Here is a 20,654-nt window from a genome sequence, read left to right as displayed (position 1 = left end):
GAAAGAAAGGAGAAATAAGGTGCCAGAGTGACGTGAGAGAGGGTGGGAAGAGAGAAAGCGAGTGAGAAGAAGAAGTTGATCGATCGGATGCTCCGAAGGGAAACAGGTGCCTGAACCAGAAATTTTCCATCCCCCCAATTTGGTGGCAAGTTCTACAATTTATTTGGCTCCCCCAATTCTCTTCGATATTCTTTCGCATCTGTAACATCTTCTCATTCTCCCACTTACTTCCTGCTGGCGGTGTTATCACTTATCTCAGATAAGCGTCTCGCGTTAAGTGAAACGCGAAATTGCCACGAAGTCATCCGCGTCTCCCGGCCATTTCTGACCCATGTACCACTACCCTTTATTCGCGTGCAATGGTACCTATTAACGCTTTTCCAGGGCAAACCGAAGACAGGCACGAGGAATTAGGGGCCCGTATGTTCTATTTTTCCCTGAATGAGATCCAGAAACTGACCAGGATAGGCGCTCCGCCCTGACCGATTTCCTTGCGGTATGGATTGTGTTTCTTGACTGAGAGGGTGTTCTTGTTGCTGACTGGCTCTTAGTCAAATAATATTTCAGCACAGCAGATCCAGGATGACTACTTGAACCGCCAGGCCGAGGCAGGCCGCCAGGCCGCCGAAGAAGCACAGCGCGAGTCGGCCGAGCCCAGTGCAGAACAGTCCGCATCGCATGGGTCTCCATCCGAGCCCAACTCCCCAGAAGATTTGATCAAAAAGCGCAAACGACAGCAAGCGATTGCAAGAATTAAAAACAGCAAAGAATTTGCCAAACGCAAGGCACGCCTCAGCGGGGATTATGACTCGGACTATGACGATGACTTCCTGGCAAACGAAATCCACGAGGAACGTCAAAGGCCGCAACCGGGTCAGCTGGCGAACTGTGAGATCTGCGAGAAGCGCTTCACCGTGACCCCCTACTGTAAATCGGGCCCGGATGGAGGTCTGCTCTGCCCCGACTGCTCGAAGAAACACAAAGCCGAGGAGAAGAAACTTCCGGCCAAGAAACGAGCCACGGGCAATATTCGTCGACGACAGAACCAGGCTAACTTGCTCGATGGCCTGACCCCTCATGGCACTCAGAGTCTGTTAGAGACATGCATTAAGGTAGGTGCTGCTGCCATCGTGGTGAAGAGCGTGCATACTCATTCTTTACTAGAAAGTCGCGGATTACATCCATGACGTCGAGGATTTCGGTGATCTGCCTCCTTCTGTACTGCTACGTCTGGGCCAGATCTTGTCCCGGCGGCGAGCGGTCACCCCTAAGACTTTGGATCTGTTCTTACGGCCCCAATACAAATCGATAGATCTGTTCGACTGTGCTAGTAAGGGACTATACCACATCAAAAAGCAGAGCAAGCCTACTAACCCCACACAGAGCTGGACACGAAAGACTACCACAAAATTCTCGCATCGATGCCGAACCTCACCAGAGTCAACCTGCGGTTCACTACTCCGCTGAAGGATGAAATATTGCATTACATGATGGATCGGGATATGCAAATCCAAGACCTACATCTGGACGGATCAAACTTGGTCACCGATGCTTGCTGGCGTCAGCTGTTCATGAAACTTGGCACTCGACTTCAGAGCTTGAAGCTTTGGAATCTGAACTCTGCTTTTGACGACGAAACCGCCCAGGTGATGTGCAATCATTGTCCTAATCTCCAGCGACTGAAGCTCAAGTTCCTCCACCGAACCGGCAATGGAACATTGGAGGCAATTTCAACTCTCAAGGCTCTAGAGCATTTATCTTTGCATTTCTTGAAAGAGACGGAGATTGACGAAAAACATCTTCTGACCATCATTACTAATGCTGGTCCACGACTGAAGACCCTTTCTCTGGAGGAATTTGAGAACGCCGACGACAGTCTCCTTCAACTCATCCATGAGAAGTGTCACTCTCTCAAAAAGCTTCGGCTCTCCAAGAACTGTACCGTCACTGACAAAGGTCTGGCCGCACTGTTCGCAGATTGGCCCAACAAGGCACTCACCTTTGTGGACATGAACTCCCTTCGAGACGTGGACATGACCAATCCAAATGGCCCAGTGGAGCCTGTTGGGCTTGCGTCAGCCGGGTTCATCGCATTGATGGAGCACTCGGGTGCGAAGATTGAACACTTGAATATCGCCTCCTGCCGCCACATTCCATACCAGGCATTCGAGCAGGTTTTCGCCGAGGGCAAAGTCTACCCCGAGCTGAAGTATCTTGATATCTCGTTTAGTCCGGCAGTTGACGATTACCTCACGATGTGCATCTTCCGATGCTGTCCAGCCCTCCAAAGACTGATTGTCTTTGCTTGTTTCAAGATCCGCGACATTCATATCCCAAGAGGGCTTGCTGTCATTGGTACTGTGGGTGCCACGGTCAAAATCGATGGAATTACTCAAACCGAGACTATCTAATGAAAGCGGGACAAGGTATCCTCTTGCTGTCGATTTGAGCGATCATTTTTACTAGGTAGCAAAGCTTCTTGTCTACTGAGCACCTGGCACATAATCTTTAGGAAATCCTGCTGAAATGCATCAATTGTTTTAATACTACCAATCCGTACTCCAAACACCATGATATATACATATAAACACCGATCAAAAGTCCTAAACCAGAAAATGAAGTTCACTCGTCACCAAAGTAGTCAGCCCATGCGCTTTCCAATCTCACTCTGCCAGTTGCGCGTGCGCTCGAACCCGTTGGATGCAGTCTGGTAGTCAAGCATAGCCTGGTAAACTTCCTCCTGGGTGTTGAGCACAAACGGACCGTACTGCACGACCTTCTGATCCAGCGGCTGGCCCGCAACCAGGAAAACGCGCGCATCCTTCTCCGCATTGTCCGGCACGGAAAGCTCGACGAAATCTCCGTCCTGCTGGAACTCCACGTTGTGGAATTCCTTCACAATGCGAGTAGAATCACTCGAGCCAAAGACCGTCTCGCCAGCCAGGGTGTAGGCAAAGGAGTTCCACCCCTTCGGAAGAGGCTGCGAAATCCGACCACCAGGCTTAATGGTGATATCCAAAATCCAGACTGGAGTATAGGCCAGATCCCTGACCGAATCGACACCGTGCGACTGTCCAGAAATAACTTTGACCTCGACACGGCCGTCATCCACATTGGCAACGGGGATTTCAGTCGCGCGCAGATCGCGATAGCGCGGCTCGCAGAACTTCAATTTTTGGGGCAGATCCACCCACAATTGCATGCCCACGTTGGGACTTCCGTCTTCGTTCTCGTGGGGCATCTCCGCGTGCATGATTCCTCTGCCGGCGGTCATGAACTGTAGATCTCCGGGTCCAATGGTGCCCTTGTTCCCCGCGAAGTCTTCGTGGTCTACGCCGCCAGAGAGGAGATATGTGATGGTCTCCTGGCCGCGGTGGGGGTGGTCTGGGAATCCGGCACCTTTACCGATAGTGAAGTGGTCGAGCATGAGGAAGGGACTGAAGTTGCGCAGCTTGGCTGTGCCAATTGAGCGGCGAACGCGAGCGCCTGCGCCTTCAGATTGCTCAATGGCAAGGAAAACCTGGCGGATTGCACGTGGAACGGACATCTCTGTGACGGGGTTGACGATAATTGGAATTGGGGGTGGGAAGGTTGAGTTGGAGGTTGGCACTAGTTGAGCCGGTTCTTTGAAGTACTCGGATAAGCTCAGTGGGGTATAGCTGAGGAGTGTTTCTTTGAGCGATGGGTAGCCAAAGATGATTGCTGTGATGCAAATTAAAAGTGGAAGAAGCAGATTCATGGAGGAGAACGGTAGTATTTGTAGTTGCAGAACTAAGTTCCGAATGTCCATAGAATGTCAGCGTTAGTCAATCTTCTAAATACAAGTTGAGTCTAGCAGATGCCACTCTTGTACTTCGGCTTGTTAATTGCTTGCAAAGACATCAGTCACCCAATTGACTCGTTGTGATTGGCTCGGCGGGTCGGCTTTATGACAAAAGATCGTGTCAGCATGCCACTAGGCTGAATCTGGTTAGCGCTGACCAAGTATCGTTTGCTGAGGTCATCTGGGTCATGTGATGTCAAATCAGATGACCAATTTTCATACTTCCTCTTCTCTTTCTCGATTGCACAGAATATCCAGCTATGTACGGAGTATGGGATGTTAGCTGAAGCTCATGGATACTGTTTGTATATTCATCGAATCATTCCAGCCCAATTTATCACCTGGGGCAAGTTTGTACCAGACCAATATCTCTGTAAACAGTCAAATATAACATGTATTCAAGAATAATGTTTGTACTATTTCAAAATTGCCATAGTGAAGTGGTCAACATGACCTCCCTGGAGGTTGGTACTTGGGCAAATTTCCTTTCTCATATATGCAGAGACACAAGACACCCGAATGTCGCAAAGTAGTAAACCCGGTAGTATACAATTATTTCGCGGTGGCCACAATTCCCCTTATCAGATAAGGCCACGGAGCAGCTCCTCTCCACTGCCAAGTGCCGACAGTGTTCCCAACGGTGTGGAGGGAGCTGCCATTTGACCTGTCGCCTTCGCACTCTTCTTCACTGATACCTCATGCGCGACAATCTCGCCTCTTCAATTAATCTATCTTAGCCAAAGCTACTCGGCGGAGAAGCTTCCAACACTTCCAGCCTGAGCTGCCCTGTGATCTCACCAAGATGGGCCAGCCAGCAGCACGGCTGGCGCCATGGCTGACACTGGCATGTGTGGTATCCCTCGCATGGGCAAAACCGAAGCCATTCAACATCAATGACGATATCCTTGCTTACCCCCAGGTGGGTTGAATCAGCACCACCTCGACTAAACACGAACACTGACGTTATGTATGAACCATAGTATCAAGTGACCTTCCCCGAAGAATACATCCTGGAGCTACACGCCGAACCTCTCCTCCGGTCTCAGACCAGCCCCGATGTTCGGGACCAGAATAACCCCCAGGTCTACACGGGCAAAGATCAAGCTGATCCCACCGACCATTCCCAGACGGTCGAATCTCCTTATACATACGAAGAAATGATCCTCGAGGACCGGCGACTTCTCTGTCAAATCCCACGGGTGACACCAGATGATCACAACTCAACAGCAAAGGGGGATAACAAGGCCGAGCAGCAAAAGGAGCTAGCACGTGCAACCGATCGCGGCATCGAACTGCTCCGTGAGATGGAAGGACAGTGCATGTATTACTTCTCGGGCTGGTGGTCTTATTCCTTCTGCTATCAAAAGCAGATCAAACAGTTCCACGCTCTTCCCGCTGGTCGTGGCGTCCCCTCATATCCGCCCATTGAGGATAGTACTACGCATTCTTTCGTTCTAGGGAAGTTCATCGATGAGAAGGAGGCAGAAAAGCCCAAAAGTTCCCCCAAAACAGACGTGGCTGAGCTCCATACGAAGGGTGGTTCGCGGTACTTGGTGCAGCACCTCCGCGGTGGCACCAAGTGCGATCTGACCGGCCGCGAGCGCAAAGTCGAAGTGCAGTTCCACTGCCACCCGCAATCGACAGATCACATTGGGTGGATTAAGGAATTGACCACGTGCTCTTACCTAATGGTCATCTACACGCCCCGTCTATGTGACGACGTCGCTTTCCTCCCACCGCAGCAGGATGAAGTGCACAGCATCGAATGCCGGGAAATCCTGATGCCCGAAGAGGTCCCCGAGTGGGAAGCCATTAAAGAATGGTACACAACCAATCAGTTAGCCGAAGCTGCAGCAAGTGCTGATGCTACTCAACCCGAGCTTCCAATCATCGGCGGGATCGAAGTTGGCGGCCGCAAACTGGTTGGCATGGAGGGCAAGGTCATTGAGAAGGGACGCGTGGCATCCACTGGCGAGGAGCGAGTGGATGTTGTTGCGAAACGGATTAATGGCGAGATTGGCAAGATGTCCAAGCAGATTGTCAAGAAGTACGACCTTGACCCGGAGAAAGTGGAAGAGATGAAGAAGCTACTGGAGGAACAAGCCGATGGCAAAGATTGGACACTAGAGGTCGTGGAAAGCAACGGTGTGATCAAGTTCCAGGGTGTGCTTGAAGAGGACGAAGACGAAGATACCCAAGATTCGTCCCAAGAGAAACCAAGCCAAAAACCGGCCGACAAGCCAAGGCCCAAGCAAGATGAACCCCAGACGCCCGAACGCAAGCCCGAACGCAAGCCCGAACGCAAGTCCAAAGAGCAGACAGATTACTCGGAGGAGCCAGGAAGCGAAGAAACGTTCAAAGATGAGCTATGACAATGAATGTATAGGGCCAAGATTTTCAGGAACCAAAAGCTATAGCCTCATGCCCAAAGACGTCAGTCGCCCCAGTTGCCGGGGACCCGAGTGGGGGCGCACTCTTCAGGGGAGTATGTACAGTAGCAGAGAGAATTCAAACAGTTCCAACAAAATAAGAAAAATAAATGAAGTATCTCAGAGAAAAGGAAGAGTCAAGTCAATTGAGGGAATGTCAAGAAACACAACGTCGTAGAGAAGCATACGTAGGCAACGTGACTCCCCGATCGTCTTGCTCCACCTTCCCACTCTCTCTCTCACTTGTCTCTCTCCCTGTCCCTAAACCAACCTCCGCTTCTCCCTATCCTCGCTATCTCCTTTGGCTATTTTCCCCCTGGACTTTGGTTGTTCGGCACGTTCCGATCTAATTACTGCGCACTAGCGCCAAGGCTGACCGGCCACCGTCACCAATTATCCGTGCCCTCCGACACCCCCCATTAGAGCTGGAATCTCGAACCGCTGCCATTCGCAGCGCACCCAGCCAATACATTGCTCCTGATTGATCGTCAGAATGGGCTTCCTCGGAGTCTACTCGGCTGTCTACGACTACCAGCCTCAAGGAGAAGGCGAACTCGAAATCCACGAGGGCGACCTCCTTTATATCCTGGAAAAGAACGCGGACGACGACTGGTGGAAGGCGAAACGCAAGTCCGACCATGAAGATGACGATGAGCCCGAAGGCTTAGTTCCCAACAATTATGTTGAGGAGGTGAGTCTCTCAACTTGCGAATCTCACAATGCGCCGACGGCGCACGGGGGACATTGGCTGATCTAGATCAAACAGGCGCAACCCGCGCACAGAGCCACGGCTCTATTCGACTACACGCGACAGACCGACGAGGAGGTGTCATTCTCGGAAGATGCTGAGCTGATGGTTTTCGACACTTCCGACCCCGATTGGACATTAGTCGGAACCAACTCGGAATACGGATTCGCGCCGTCAAACTATATTGAGATTATTGACGATGCATCCGCTACAGCCGCAGTCCCTCAATCTGCTCCGGCCGAGCCAGCTGCGCCTTCACTTCCACAGCGGCCGCCTCAGGCTCCGGAAGAGCCCGAGGAAGCGTCACCCGCCGGTTCTCCAATCGACATGTCTCACAACCCCGCCGCCGCCGCAATTGCCAGCATCATCCACAAGCAGCATGCCCCTGCGGATACACCTGTCGAAACATCCAGAGACGAGCCCCCCACCACCAAGTCTTCCTGTCCGGCCATCGTACGACCAGGACCGTGAGGACTCCCCACCGCCCATGCCCCGCCGGCCTCCCTCGACACAGGCGACGCCGCCAATGGCTCAATACTCACCTGATCCTACTCCTCCTCCTCGGCCTCAGCAGGGCGTGCCTGCGACACTCAACCGCGACGCAACACGCGTCAAAGCATCTCCCCCTTACAACCGGGCGGGCGAGATGACCCCGCGCTCACCTTCTGGTTATCATATCTACAATATCAATGAGATGGTGGAGGTCATGGGAAAGAGGAAGAAGATGCCCACCACTTTGGGAATCAATATGGTGACTGGCATCATCTTCCTGTCTCCCGAAGGCGACGACAGACAACAGGAATGGAGTGCGGAGAAGCTGAGCAATTACTCGATCGAAGGAAAGCACGTTTTTGTTGATCTTGTCAGACCCAGCAAGAGCATTGACTTCCATGCGGGAGCCAAGGATACCGCTCATGAGATTGCCGCTGCACTTGGCGAAATTGCGGGGGCTTACCGCGCCGGAGGACTGCGTGAGGTGCTGGAGGCAAGCGAAGGCAATGGTCCCAGAAAAGGACAAATCTTGTATGACTTCGTGGCCCAAGGCGACGATGAGGTAACGGTGGCTGTCGGAGATGAAGTTATTGTCCTTGATGATACCAAGTCCGAGGAATGGTGGATGGTGCGACGCCTCAAGAACAAGGAAGAGGGTGTTGTCCCGAGCAGCTATGTTGAAGTCACAGGGCTGATTCCTAAGCCACCCATTCTGCCCGCGGAGCCTGGTCTGTCCACTGTTGAGAAGAACCGCAGAGAGGAGATGCGGCTGAGCAAACTTGCTTTAGGCAAGTCACGGACGGACTCGATGGACTCATCAGAACGTCAAGGCAAGCGCGACAGCAAGATCAAGTCGAAGCCCGATCCCAGTAAAGTGCGGAAATGGACCGATCGGTCCAAAGACTTCACTGTTGAGGCCCAATTTATCGGTCTTTCAGATGGAAAAATCCAACTCCACAAGGTGAACGGCATCAAGATTGCTGTTCCTGTTGCGAAAATGTCCGTGGAAGACTTGGAGTATGTGGAGAAGATCGCTGGTGTCTCGCTGGATGAGGACAAGCCACTCTCTAGCATCCGACCTCGAGTGGCCGCCGAGAAGAGCTCCAAGGCCGGGGCCTCGGTGAACAATGATTACGACTGGTTTGACTTCTTCTTGAAGGCTGGTGTTGGGCCACACCGATGTGAACGATATGCACAGTCATTCAACAAGGACTCGATGGATGAGTCTATCTTACCTGAGATCACATCTGAGATTCTTTCGACTTTGGGTCTGAACCAGGGTGATAATCTACGTGTGATGAAGGTTTTGGATGCCAAGTATGGCCGTGCTCCTGACAAATCCAAGCCGCGAAACGTGAGTTTCGGCGGGGAGGAGGTCATTGGTAATGGCGATGGCGGACAGGGTGGACTCTTCTCTGGCCCTGGTGGTGTGCTGCGAAACAACACTGGACGAACCAGACCGACACCCAACGTCACTGTGGGTGAAGTCAATGCTAAAGCGTTTGGACAGCCGGATGAACCCAGCTCGCCCGCTACTCCGGCCAGCCCACAGCCACCTGCTGCAGAGCCCGAGAAACCCGCTGCGCGTGGGTTTGATGACGACGCTTGGGAGGTGAAGCAGCCAAAGCAGCCAGCTAGGCCCGCCGCCGCAGCGACCCCGACCCCGCCTCCCGCGGCAGCCCAAGTTCCACAGGTCACTGGGGCTATCGCCGACTTGTCTTTGCTTCAAGCTCCTCTGCAGCCGACCCCTGCTCAACCTACCGGCGTGTCACAGGCTGCCCCTCCCGCGCCTCCTCTCCAGCCACAAGTAACGGCCGTTCAAACACCCCCACCACAGCAGCCACAGCCAACGGGGGCCAACGCCAATTTGTTTGCCCAGGTAGCGCAGCTTGGCCAGCAAGCCAGACAGCGCCCTCAGCCTCCTCAGGCAATGGGACAGAACTCACTTTTGCCTCCCCCTCCGCAGCGTCCACTCTCTGCGCCACAGAACTTTTCGCAACAGCAGAATGCCTTCGGTCCTTCTCCTTTGCAGGCCCAGTTAACAGGAGTTCCTCAGGCAGCTCCTGGGCAAAATCCTATGGGCATGAACCAGCAACCTTACCAGCCTCAAATGCAGCCTCAAGCAACGGGATACATGGGACAGAACCAATTCCAGAATGGATTGGCGCCCCAGCCCACCGGGTTCACTCCCCAGTCCCAATTCGGCATCCAGCAGCAGCAGCAGCAGCCGCAGTTTGCCCAGCAAATGGCCCCGCAGCAGACTGGTTTCCAAGGTCTTGGGCCACAACCCACTGGGTTCGGATACCCGCAGCCTCAGCAACCCATGCAGACCGGAATCAACTCTGTCCTTCCTCCTGCATTGCAACCTCAGCCCACTGCAAATGGGTTTGGCAACCAGTTCCACCCATCACCACCCCCTATACCCCCAATTCCCCAGCAGCCCACTGCCACCCCTCTATCGCCCCAGAAAACAGGCCCACCTCCTTCCATCCGGTTTGGTGTCAAACCAGATGGCCCCAAGAAGCTTGAGCCACAGGCCACAGGACTCAGAGCCAACCTCTCGCAAGCTAGTAAGTGCCTTCCGCGATCCTTCTGAAATATGAAACCATCATCTAACCCAATCCACCAGCTCCCAATAATCCATTCGGCTTCTGATTTACATTTCACCCATGCGTATATAATTCCACGCATCAGGATGATAATTGGAAATTTCCCATATCGGCCAGAGCAATCACGTACATATCCTTGTCCCGAGAGCGTGCCACGAATTTCCTTTTCATCCATATTGACCTGCCTCTGATGCCTCTATGCATTTCCCTCTCCCCAGCTCCGCCGCCCAAGATGCTGTGTGAATCCTCTCTTTCTTTTTTCTTTTGTTTGGATGGCCCTGAAGTTTCCCCTTTTATCAACTCATACATAATGGATTTGTCGGCATCTGCAATGTTTCCTTTGGGGATGATGTATCTATGGTGTAGACGTCGAATCGAATACATGAAGTATCAAGTTTAAACTGTTCATCTCTACCTAATAGGGTCCATTATCATGGTCCATGGGTCATTATGTTGAAAGTTTGAGATAAATGATCCGCCTGTTGGGGTATAGTATATGAAAACGTCTCGTCGAGACAGCTGAAAACAGGATTACATCGCATCTAGGATATCACAAATGACCAACAATAATTCACACCAAACACCCGCTCAAATCTCCTTTCCAAATTACAAAATTCCATTGTTTTCTTCCCCCATATTCCAAACACCGGTAGATCCTCCGCCATATACAGTAGACCATTATCCGGGAACATGACATCGGAAAGTGGGGATGGCCCAGAAGCAGGTGGGCCAGGGGGAATTGTTCCACCAGGAGAGCAGCCTACCGGGATACCAGATGTCGTGAGGGCAGAAATGGCGGCATCGTAAGACAAAGTACCTGTACCCTCTGAACCGTTACATATAGCTTCCCAGATATCGTTGTCCGTCGAAATATGTTGAGATGTTTGAGGTAGCGATTGAGACTGGGTGGGAATGAAGGACGGTGTTCCGTCTGAGAGCTTTTGGTGAGAGGCAGGGGATGGAGCGGCGACAGAAGGAGCAGAAGAGGGAGCTCCCGGAGTCAGAGGGTTAGGGTCCTCACCCACACTCACTTGGCCGAAAAGTTGATCGACCTGCTTGCTTCGTCTGTTCATCCATTGACGATTGCGCCGAGAGACGTACTCTGCTATAGCGGTGTGAAGGTACTTGATGATCTGGGCGAACCGGCAAGCGTGAGGATCATGCGGGACGAAGAGGGCCAAGAAACGTTCGGCTTTATTGATTCCCTCTTCCAGGGGCAGAAGGTTATCGTAATCGGCGAAAAAAGCAGCGCCCAGGACTATGACAGAGTTGAAGACGGAATTGATCAGGAATGGGAGGCGTTTCGGGAGGGCTGTGAAATGGGTGAGATCGTTGACTACGTCGAGGCCACGGAGTGCAGAATAGACACATGCATCGGCAAACAGGGCGATACGAGAGCTGCCAGTCCGGGTTTCAGACGAGGAGGGGTCGATTTTGCCTTTGACGTATTGAGCGACACGGTATATGAGGAATGGCCGGGTCAAGAGGATGATTGACCAGTAATACGAGCCGAAAACGTGGGCTGCTGCGAGGCTGCTCTCCATGGATTTATGTTCGAGTCGTTCGGTTTGCCTCTTGAGGATAGTGGGTAGGGTGCGGACCCAGGCGCGATGTTGATTTGAAATTGTTTCTGCGACGTTAATCGAAATGACTTGTTTCATGTAGACGTCGGTCAAAATGCGTTCGAATATTCGACATAGCGAGGTCACGGCAACAGAAAGTTGCTGGTCTGGCGTTAGGTGTTGTGTTGATTCTCCTGATAGAAGAGCATCATCACGGATATCGTAGTCGTAGTCGGATGTCGCAGGAGGGCGTCCTAGAGATGCACTGAGGAACAGATCCATCATCCGAAGACTCTTCCATACTCGCTCTCGAGCCCTACGCTCACGTCCGCAGAACAATGCATTGGCATCTTTGCGGTGAATGCCTACCGCGTACGCAGCGCGCAGGGCAATTCCTAAATTCATGAATGCGCCATTGCGCCTGCATGCGCCGAGCATGTACATGGAAACCAGGATGTAGGACTGTATGGTGTGGATGCTCGGGGTTTCCTGGAAAGCTGAAAATGCCAATTGACGACCGCTGCCAAAGTATTGCTCAGCCACGGTCTGGTCAATACTCGAGACTTGTGCTCCAATAGCCAGGACAAGATAGAAGATGGAGCTGACGGTGTCTTCATCACCTGCAGGGTTTGCGACCCAGTTAGCCAGTCGAGGGTGAAACTCTTGCAGGTCGAACAGATCTAACAGCGGACTGGTAGCAAGTACAAATTGCTGGGCCAGTCGTTGCGCTTCCTCGTTGGGCGGAGGCTCAACCAGAGAACTGGGTTGGTTGCCGGGATTGTTCTGGAATGCCTCGAGCATAGAATGACGGGAGTTGTCTTCTGTAAACTCGCATCGGCCAATAGAAGAATTCACTACCCGGCGCACGCTTTGCAAAAACGAGAGACTAGCCGAGTCACCGATGTACATGAATTTGCCCTGGCCGTCGCGCAAGAGCCGCGCGACTTTGGGTACCGGGGCTGTTCCTTCCTTCTCGTCCTTGGCCTGGTGTTCCATGTTCATTCCTTGGTCTTCCAGTGAATTCAAGAGGCGGTCCATGGCGGTGTCGCGCTGCGGGGAAGGTACCACGCGCTCACTAAGCAGCATGGTTGTGTCCTTCACATCGGGCTTGAGTAGACGTGCCGGGCGATCCGAGAAATGGCACTCTGATTCTTTATTTCGCTGCACGCAGATGGTGCAGGGTTGCTCGCCATTGCACTTCTGTTTTCGCCGCTTACAGCTGTCGCAGGCTCGTCGACATCGGAGCCGGGCTCCCGGGGTAGTGCTAGCGCGAGGCATCTCGCGTTCGGAGGAGGATCACTCGTTATGCGACATTCATCGAGCAGAAATCATTGAGGCGGTCACATCCAACAAGCGGAGTTGAGGGCTTTGAAGCAGAGAAGCAACCAAAGAGTTCCCAGTGCGGGCAGCCTTTCGGTGGGTCCGGGGGACTCGAAAAAGCTTAGCTAATCTTGCCTCGGCGCATAACACAGCCACTAGTTTACTTGAGTACTGCGTACACCTCCAGCTCTCTCTCTCTCTCTCTCTCTCTCTCTCACACCACACACACACACACAAAAACATTTCGATCTTGGCTTTGCCAGCACACTCAACGAAATGAAACAATCTTACCCCACGTGTCGGCAGTCCCCCAGATCCCGGCTCGCAAGCATTCCAGCTGCACAATCTGGCTGTGATCTACAAATAGGTTGACGTCGACCCCAAACTCCCGGATATACCAATTGAACACCTTGGGGTCTGCAGCTTCAAACATCACCTGCTCCGAGGGAAGCTCCTTCATAATCTTAGACACTACATCCGTTCGCCAGGATGTCACGTTCTCCGTGATCCCCTCCGATTCAATCATCAGACGCTTTACACCAGCGTCGAGGAATTTCTTCCCCAAATTGACCAACTTACCGGGATCAGAAGTCCCAAGAGCTTCGAGTCCACCCGCTGGGGTGTCTCCGCCAGCTCCGAACTGGATCCCGAGTTCCGGCTTTGCTTCCAATTCATACGAGTGGACTTTATCGACCAGGCGGAGCCAGTCATCTTCCGGGATCGATAAGAACCCCGATGACAGCTCTATCACATCGAGACTGAACAAATCTGTCAGACCCGCTGATCGATCCAGGTTTGGAGGGGTGCACGTGCCCGAGATCCTTGCATTTTGCCAAGTAGCGGTCAAAGACGGCGTTGGGATCGGGATGCGTGAGGAGGTGCTCGGCCCAGCCGCCCTCATCGTGCGCGTTAGTTGCATCCAATGACACTTAAATCTGGGGTGGCCCTACCGTTGACACATACACGCCATGACTGTGAGCCAAATTGATCAACTCACGCAATGGCTTCTCGTGGAAAAGAGAGAATGACCCTGATCATGTCTTAGCCGGATCAGTGAGTGCAACGGGTGGGAATCCTTCTGACCTCCCGCAAATTTGAGACCATCAACGTGATCACCCATCCTATTCGCTGTTAAGAAAACCCGTTGCCTGGTTTCGGTGAAACAGGGGGGAGTGTTACGTTTCCAGAACATCGGTCAAATATCTCTTACCCATCACCTGGGTGAAGTTAGGACATCCAAATAGGAAGAACATGGCAGTACGGACTACTCACCGAGTAATATGGGCCTCTGATCTCCGTGACCCCTTTGGACCGAGGCTTCGCAGGTCTGGGGTTGGATCTCGCGAAACCAAACCCATTTTCTTTGTCTTGTAGAAGGGTGACCCCTGAGCTCATTGCCGGTGTAGCTGACAGTCCCCTCGTCTGTGCCGAAGCAATCTTCAGCATCTGCGAGGCGGTACCTATCGCACGTCGGTAGTTACAGGATCGAGTGATCATGGCCATGATTATCCTTCACACAGAGAGAGTGCTGAGACATGCTGGAATGGTGGTCCCAGGAGGACATGCTTTTACCCGAAGCTCTGAGGTTTGACGTCAAATCGACATCACCCCGGGAATAGCAGTATAGCAGTATCGTAGAGTATACCAGTCTAGTAAAGTTCGGAAGACGGAGTATCTTTGGTAGACTGTATCAATACCAAAGATACTCCGAGAATACCGATGGTACGGAGTACCGGCTGCCGGATACCGGATCGTCAGCCCGGACCCATGGATCCGAGTGCCGCTGAGTCAAATGCGCCAGGGCTGAACCTTGGAAGTATACTAATCACTAGTTACTGTTTTACTTCACAATCACGTAACTCGCAAGGTACCTACTGGTTATCATATCATCTCATAATCAGATTACCGTAACGCTGTACCGTACCAGCATAACTTTTAGTGAATGTCAATGAAGTTTATGACTAATTCCTCGAGGCAAACGCCAAGCCCCGAGTTTTTTTGTTGATCTGGCACATCTCGCAACTGGCTCCAATTCGAGAGATTATGCAGCTTGCTTTTGGTGGGAACACCTTGCCTCTTTGGCTTGTTGAGTCTCCGATCATTGGGTCCATTCTTTTTCCCTGTATCTTTCCCTCCGATATGGAGAAGATCCGCTCTATACGGAGCTAAACGGAGCACGCGACATGTTCCGTACTCGTATGCTCGTATGAAATGCCAAGGATAAGGCCAGCCTTGTGGATAACCTGTTAGTCTTGTTAATCCTGTTAGTTCGTCCTAGTCTCATTCGGAGCCAACGGGGTCCGACCTTCCTAGGCCTCTCTGCCGCCCTTTGGCACCTGCCCTCTGGTTGGGCACCTGCTTCAAAACAGGGCCAGCTGATGCTTCAGCTGAGATTTCCCTCTTCTTCTTCCTTTTGTATATCGGTATCATCATCTTTTGTCCTTAATTACCATGGGAGTTGGAGCGATCCTTGAACCGCTCATCGTCGTGGTCCTGTTGTTTGGCGGAACATGGATTAATCGCGTCGTGAACCCTTCCTCGTATAGTCGGCGGAAATCAAATCTGCCACGGACGGCTTCGTCCGACTCGTTGGAGTCTGGTTACTCGACCTCGACCAAGGATGGCCTGCTGGGCTCCCGATCTCACTCCCCGCTGCCCGACGATCGTTGGCATAAGCGAGAAGTAGGCCTCTTGGGATTCAAATATGAAGTGCCCTCGCCCAACACGATCGTCTTTCAAGACCGACTGCTGAGTCGTGTACTGCGAAAGTTCCCATTCTTGGTGGAGTGTTGGTACTGGGCATTAGTGTATTGGGTAAGTCTCGACTGGATCACATTCAATGCTATCGTTCCCGGATGTTTCCACAGATGAAGAATCACGAGGCTCACATATTCTTGTTTAGACATACCAGCTTGGTCGCGCCTTCACCGCCGTCACCCTCAAGGATGATACCGTCGACATTGCCAGGAAACATGCATTGCAGTTGATCAACATCGAGGTCAAGCTGGGCATCTTCTTCGAGACCGCGATCCAACAGAGTTTCCTTCGCCATGCCACCCGAATGGTGTGGATCAATTGGATATATTCATTCATCCACATCCCCGGCACCATCGCATTTCTCGTCTGGCTATATTACTACACCACGGTGCGCAACCGGGTCGACGAGACCCAGTCTGGGAAACCCAAGGGCGTTGTGAGTGGATCGCCTGCTGGTCCGCTGCTCTACCAAGCCCGTCGGCGAACACTGGCCGTGTGCAACCTGCTTGCTTTTGTGGTTTTCACTCTGTGGCCCTGCATGCCACCTCGACTGTTGAGTGATCCCGCCCCAGAAGGGCGTGATGCGGAAGTGGGTCGGAGTTATGGCTTCATCGACACTGTGCATGGTGAGAATGGAGCCGGGAGTGTGTGGACAGAGAACCGCTTCTGCAATCAGTACGGTAAGTGGCCTCCTTGAAGTAGCGTTTGATTCGAACTGGAGGGCCATAGCTAACCCTCAAACAGCGGCAATGCCTTCATTGCATTTCGGCTACTCTCTCATGATTGGCCTTACCATCATGACCATTCCTCTCCCCCCCGCAGCACAGACGCACCGTTTTGCGCTCTCGACTGACTCGGTCCGTACGGTTGACCATTCCCTCGTGGCGTCGTCTGCTGTGCCTTGCCCTCGGATTCCTGTACCCCTTCACCATCCTCGTCGCCATTGTCGCTACCGCCAACCACTTTATCCTCGATGCGGTTGCCGGTGCTTTGGTATGCGGGCTGGGCTGGTGCTTCAATGGGGTCTTGCTGAACCTCCTCCCACTCGAGGACTACTTCCTCTGCCTGGTGCGTATCCACAAGCCGGAGCCTTCGCTCATGGAGATCGGGGAGAGTCGCACTCCCAGCGAGAATGGTTCAGAATACGGTAACCCATAAATGGTCTTCAAATTAGGCTTTTAGAACTTGATACCCTGTATGAACCCACACCGGGCGATGATTTGTGCATACGGTTCGATGGAATATATTCTTCTCGCGTGTACCTAGTGTTGTTATTCTTCCCCTCGAGTCAATTGAGCAATTAGCAATATCATTCTTAATTTACCAAGCCTCATTAGCACTAAAATATACAGTTTCCCATCAGTTGAAACAGCTTCATATACTATTTGCTGAATTGATCTATATCGTTTTTAATCAAAGTAAAATAGCGGAGATAAGACCTCTGTTCAATGAAGAAGCCAGTTTCTGGCTTCTTCTATGGAAGCAACCTTAGTTTGCTGCTTTGTAGCAAGCATAGATAGTATCAACTTCCCACTTCTTGGGGAGTACAGAATTTCTCATATTGAATAACCTAAGTTTTGTCAGCATCTTCTTTGCTGCTTCGATAAAGAGCTTTAAACGCTGAATCACTTCCTGTAGTGTTCAACAAACAAGTCTCCTGGTCAAACTTTTGTCATATGGGAGACTGGGGAGGGTTTTGATCCCATACTTGTCTCCCCCACTGAGGTATATATATCCATGGCCAGACATGCCGGAGAGAAACCGACATACCATTAGGAAAGAGTACACAGAAACAGAAAGGACGTCATGATCCACGGAGACGCTTGATCTCACTACTCGGTGAATTATATGTCGACGTTTGGTCCAAAGTGGCATGGTTGAGCGTTGCCAGCGTTGCCAGTCCAGGGGGGGATGCCTACGGTCTCCAGAAAAGAGATACATCACTTGACATGGACTCTTCGACTCTCAATGCTCCATATTTCAATCAGACTTTCCTCCAGCGGACTTTCAGAGCCCGTCCATTGTGTTGCTCTATTGATGATCTATTGAGGTTGACCGGGTGCTCGACCTTGTGCGGGTCTCAGACTCGCAAAGAGCGAACGACAATGAAAATGAACAATGAAAAGAGAGCAAGAAATGAGCAGAGATGAATAGAGAAGAGACGAGAATTGCCATTGAACTCGTTAAAACAATCCAAAGGCGAAGAAAAGAAAAGGCAAAAGCGAAGAAAAAGAAGAAGAGGTCCGAGTGGCGTCATTGGATGCTCCGTTCTCAGACGCGTTCTGAAGTTCCCGTTTCGCGACTCGCTCTTTCTTCTCCACATCTCCCCTGGAAGCTCCCACACCAACCATCACCCAATCGCTTCCCTTTGGTTCTATCATCTCATCATGGCTGACGATAATGTCTCTGCGCCCGTCGCTGAGTCCGAGCGCGCCGAGAAGCCTACTGACGCCGAGAACGTGACGGCCGAACAGAACGGTGAGTGTCGCTGCACACTGTCCCTGTCCCCCCCCTCACCTCGTTCAAGCGCTGGAGGAGCCTCCCCGCCATTGTGCGACCGTCGCTAAACATGACTCTAGAGAACGCAGCTGCGACCGACAAGCCTGCCGAAGCCGAAGCAGAGAAACCTGCATCGGAGGAAGCTCAGGCTGAGGCCAAGGCCGAGGGCGAGGCCGCCGAAGCTGCCCCTGCCAAAGCTGAGGGTGAGGCCGCGACTGCGGAGGACGCGCCCGCTGAGGCGAACGGAACTCCTGCTTCCGCCAAGAAGTCCTCCAAGAACCGCCGCAGCTCCACCGGTGCTACACAGAAGCTCAACCGACGAAAGTCCCAGAACCGCATCACGCACCTGGATGCCAAGCCCGGACAATATTACATGGCGCGCTTGCGCAGCTTTGCGCCCTGGCCTGCGATCATCTGCGACGATGAGATCCTGTCAGAGAGCTTCAATGAGAGCCGCCCGGTGACGGCCATGCAGAAGGACGGCTCCTACAAGGGTGAGTACGCCGATGGTGGTCGCCGCACACACGAGCGCACCTTCCCCGTTATGTTCCTCGGCAGCAATGACTTGTAAGTTGGGTCTTTTTCTTTGTTACACCCGTCGTGCGATTCTCCAGCTAACCTGGTGTCTAAAGTGCTTGGATTGTCAACACAAATCTGTCCGCCATGCCCGAGGACTTTTCGGAAAAGGGAAAGACCAAGGGGCTTATCGATGCCATGAAGGTCGCATCCGAAGGACACGATCTGAAGTACTTTAAGAAGCTCCTGAGCGACCACCAAGCCGCTATTGACGAAGAAGAGGCGGAGATCGAGGCCAAGGAGGCCGAGAAGGAGGCCGCAAAGGAGGCCGCTAAAGCTGCCAAGGAATCCAAGAAGGGCAAGCGCAAGTCCAAGGCAGCCGACACGGATGTTGAAATGGAGGATGCCGACGACTCCAAGAAGACCAAGCCTACCTCGAAAAAGCGCAAGAAGGATGCCGACACCGACGCTGAGGCTGAGAAGGTAGGTGATTGAATTCTAACTCTGTTTGACCGCGCTCATTTGCAACTCCTAGCCCGCCAAGACCCCCAAGAGCAACACGAAGCTGAAGTTGACCACCCCCAAGGCACCCGCAGAGGAAAAGACCCCGGCCAGCAAGAGAAAGGCCCCGGCCAAGAGGGGAAAGGCCGCCGCCGCCGCCCCTAGCGATGACGATAACAGCGCCGATGCTAAGGAATCCGAGAAGCCGGTTGACCCCGAGGAGCTCAAGAAGAAAAAGGAGAAAGAAAGTACGCATGAACCCATTTTCAAGCCCCCAGTCCATGTGCCCCTTACCGACCCGGATCACTTATACCTTTCAGTTCTGTTCCTCCGCCACAAGCTCCAGAAGGGCTTCATTTCCCGCGAAACCCCTCCCGCGGAAGATGAAATGGCCAGCATGGCCACCTACTTCGACAAGTTGGAGAAGCACGCCGACTTGGAAGTCTCCATCATCCGATCAACCAAGATTAACAAGGTTCTGAAGATGATTGTGAAGCTGAACACGATCCCCCGGGACGAAGAGTTCAACATCCGCTCACGCGCCATGAGCATCCTTTCCAGCTGGAAGAACGTTCTGGATGCCGCTGACACTCCCGGCCCCGCTGACAAGACTGACAAGCCTACTACCAACGGATCCAAGGAGGATGACGGTGCCGAGACCCCCAAGCTGGAGACCGAGGAGGAGAAGGAGCCGGAGACCAAGTCTGCTAAGGATGAGGTCGACTCACCCATGCCGGATGCTGATGCTGAGAAGGCCCCAGAGCCTGAAAAGGAGGCCGAGGGCGAGAAGCCGACCGAGGAGTCGACAGAGACCACCGAAAAGCCCTCTGAGCCCGAGGCAAAGTCAGCTGAAGAGCCTGCTACAGAGAACGCCGAGGTTGCGGCCTAAGTCTGAGATTCACGATTGCGATATCTGCTTTGTTTCAGTCCTTTTGCGCTTCAATAATGTTTTCCCTCTGACTCTGTTTTGATCTACGCGCTTTTCGACATTATGTTCTTTTTTCCCCTCACATTCTTATCTGTAACTTGTCTATGCAATATTGGGATACGGGGTTGGATCAACCAGCCACTCTACTTCGAATGAAAAATGTGATTGTTCTCTGTTCTCTCCATTTCTAGAACCCTTTGGCAATTGTACCATTGGAAGTTGTCCAGCATACATCTATGCTTGGCTGTCTTGTATTAGTTTGTTATGATTGGAGTGCGAAGTGTGAAGTGCAAGAGGATCCTTGCATTTTGACATGAACGTGGCTGCTCCTGCGAAGCTAGCAGGTAAGTAATAACTGAGTATGTCATGCAGGTTAAATTATCTATAAAAAGTCTATCAATGAAGGTAAAGTACAGGATGCTCATGCAAATCCAAATCCCGGCGCCCTATATATGCACTCCATGCAATTT

At 52.3% G+C, this 20,654-nt stretch overlaps 8 protein-coding genes across 8 annotated transcripts; 5 read left to right on the top strand and 3 right to left on the bottom strand.

The window, feature by feature from the left end:
• Positions 1-359: 359 nt before the first annotated feature.
• Positions 360-2,411, top strand: rad7 (uncharacterized protein; the record flags this gene model as incomplete). Its single annotated transcript, XM_056950687.1, has 5 exons — positions 360-420; positions 453-496; positions 573-1,112; positions 1,165-1,330; positions 1,384-2,411. The coding sequence occupies 5 exons, from the start codon at positions 360-362 to the stop codon at positions 2,409-2,411; spliced, it is 1,839 nt and encodes a 612-aa protein (XP_056816602.1).
• Positions 2,412-2,641: 230 nt separating this feature from the next.
• On the bottom strand, positions 2,642-3,739 carry N7506_001390 (pirin family protein; the record flags this gene model as incomplete). Its single annotated transcript, XM_056950686.1, has 1 exon — positions 2,642-3,739. The coding sequence occupies one exon, from the start codon at positions 3,737-3,739 to the stop codon at positions 2,642-2,644; it is 1,098 nt and encodes a 365-aa protein (XP_056816601.1).
• An 886-nt stretch (positions 3,740-4,625) lies between these two features.
• N7506_001389 (PRKCSH domain-containing protein) lies at positions 4,626-6,195 on the top strand (the record flags this gene model as incomplete). The annotated part of the gene is made up of 2 exons (XM_056950685.1): positions 4,626-4,742; positions 4,804-6,195. 2 exons carry the CDS (start codon positions 4,626-4,628, stop codon positions 6,193-6,195), a joined length of 1,509 nt encoding a protein of 502 aa, XP_056816600.1.
• A 550-nt stretch (positions 6,196-6,745) lies between these two features.
• N7506_001388 (cytoskeletal protein-binding protein SLA1) lies at positions 6,746-10,147 on the top strand (the record flags this gene model as incomplete). The annotated part of the gene is given in 4 exon segments (XM_056950684.1): positions 6,746-6,943; positions 7,019-7,453; positions 7,464-10,062; positions 10,122-10,147. The coding sequence occupies 4 exon segments, from the start codon at positions 6,746-6,748 to the stop codon at positions 10,145-10,147; spliced, it is 3,258 nt and encodes a 1,085-aa protein (XP_056816599.1).
• A 496-nt stretch (positions 10,148-10,643) lies between these two features.
• N7506_001387 (putative C6 transcription factor) lies at positions 10,644-12,749 on the bottom strand (the record flags this gene model as incomplete). The annotated part of the gene is made up of 1 exon (XM_056950683.1): positions 10,644-12,749. One exon carries the CDS (start codon positions 12,747-12,749, stop codon positions 10,644-10,646), a length of 2,106 nt encoding a protein of 701 aa, XP_056816598.1.
• A 502-nt stretch (positions 12,750-13,251) lies between these two features.
• N7506_001386 (Aldolase-type TIM barrel) lies at positions 13,252-13,884 on the bottom strand (the record flags this gene model as incomplete). Its single annotated transcript, XM_056950682.1, has 1 exon — positions 13,252-13,884. One exon carries the CDS (start codon positions 13,882-13,884, stop codon positions 13,252-13,254), a length of 633 nt encoding a protein of 210 aa, XP_056816597.1.
• A 1,550-nt stretch (positions 13,885-15,434) lies between these two features.
• Positions 15,435-16,898, top strand: N7506_001385 (phosphatase PAP2 family protein; the record flags this gene model as incomplete). The annotated part of the gene is made up of 4 exons (XM_056950681.1): positions 15,435-15,797; positions 15,886-16,420; positions 16,485-16,500; positions 16,568-16,898. 4 exons carry the CDS (start codon positions 15,435-15,437, stop codon positions 16,896-16,898), a joined length of 1,245 nt encoding a protein of 414 aa, XP_056816596.1.
• A 1,229-nt stretch (positions 16,899-18,127) lies between these two features.
• On the top strand, positions 18,128-20,145 carry N7506_001384 (uncharacterized protein; the record flags this gene model as incomplete). The annotated part of the gene is made up of 4 exons (XM_056950680.1): positions 18,128-18,218; positions 18,320-18,806; positions 18,872-19,238; positions 19,291-20,145. The coding sequence occupies 4 exons, from the start codon at positions 18,128-18,130 to the stop codon at positions 20,143-20,145; spliced, it is 1,800 nt and encodes a 599-aa protein (XP_056816595.1).
• Positions 20,146-20,654: the final 509 nt, after the last annotated feature.

This window comes from Penicillium brevicompactum (genome assembly GCF_028827555.1).
Source record: "Penicillium brevicompactum strain IBT 35665 chromosome Unknown utg000001l_segment0_segment0, whole genome shotgun sequence".
Taxonomy (NCBI): domain Eukaryota; kingdom Fungi; phylum Ascomycota; class Eurotiomycetes; order Eurotiales; family Aspergillaceae; genus Penicillium; species Penicillium brevicompactum.
Note: the sequence above shows the minus strand (reverse complement) of the source record. Positions and strands in the feature narration are given on the sequence as shown.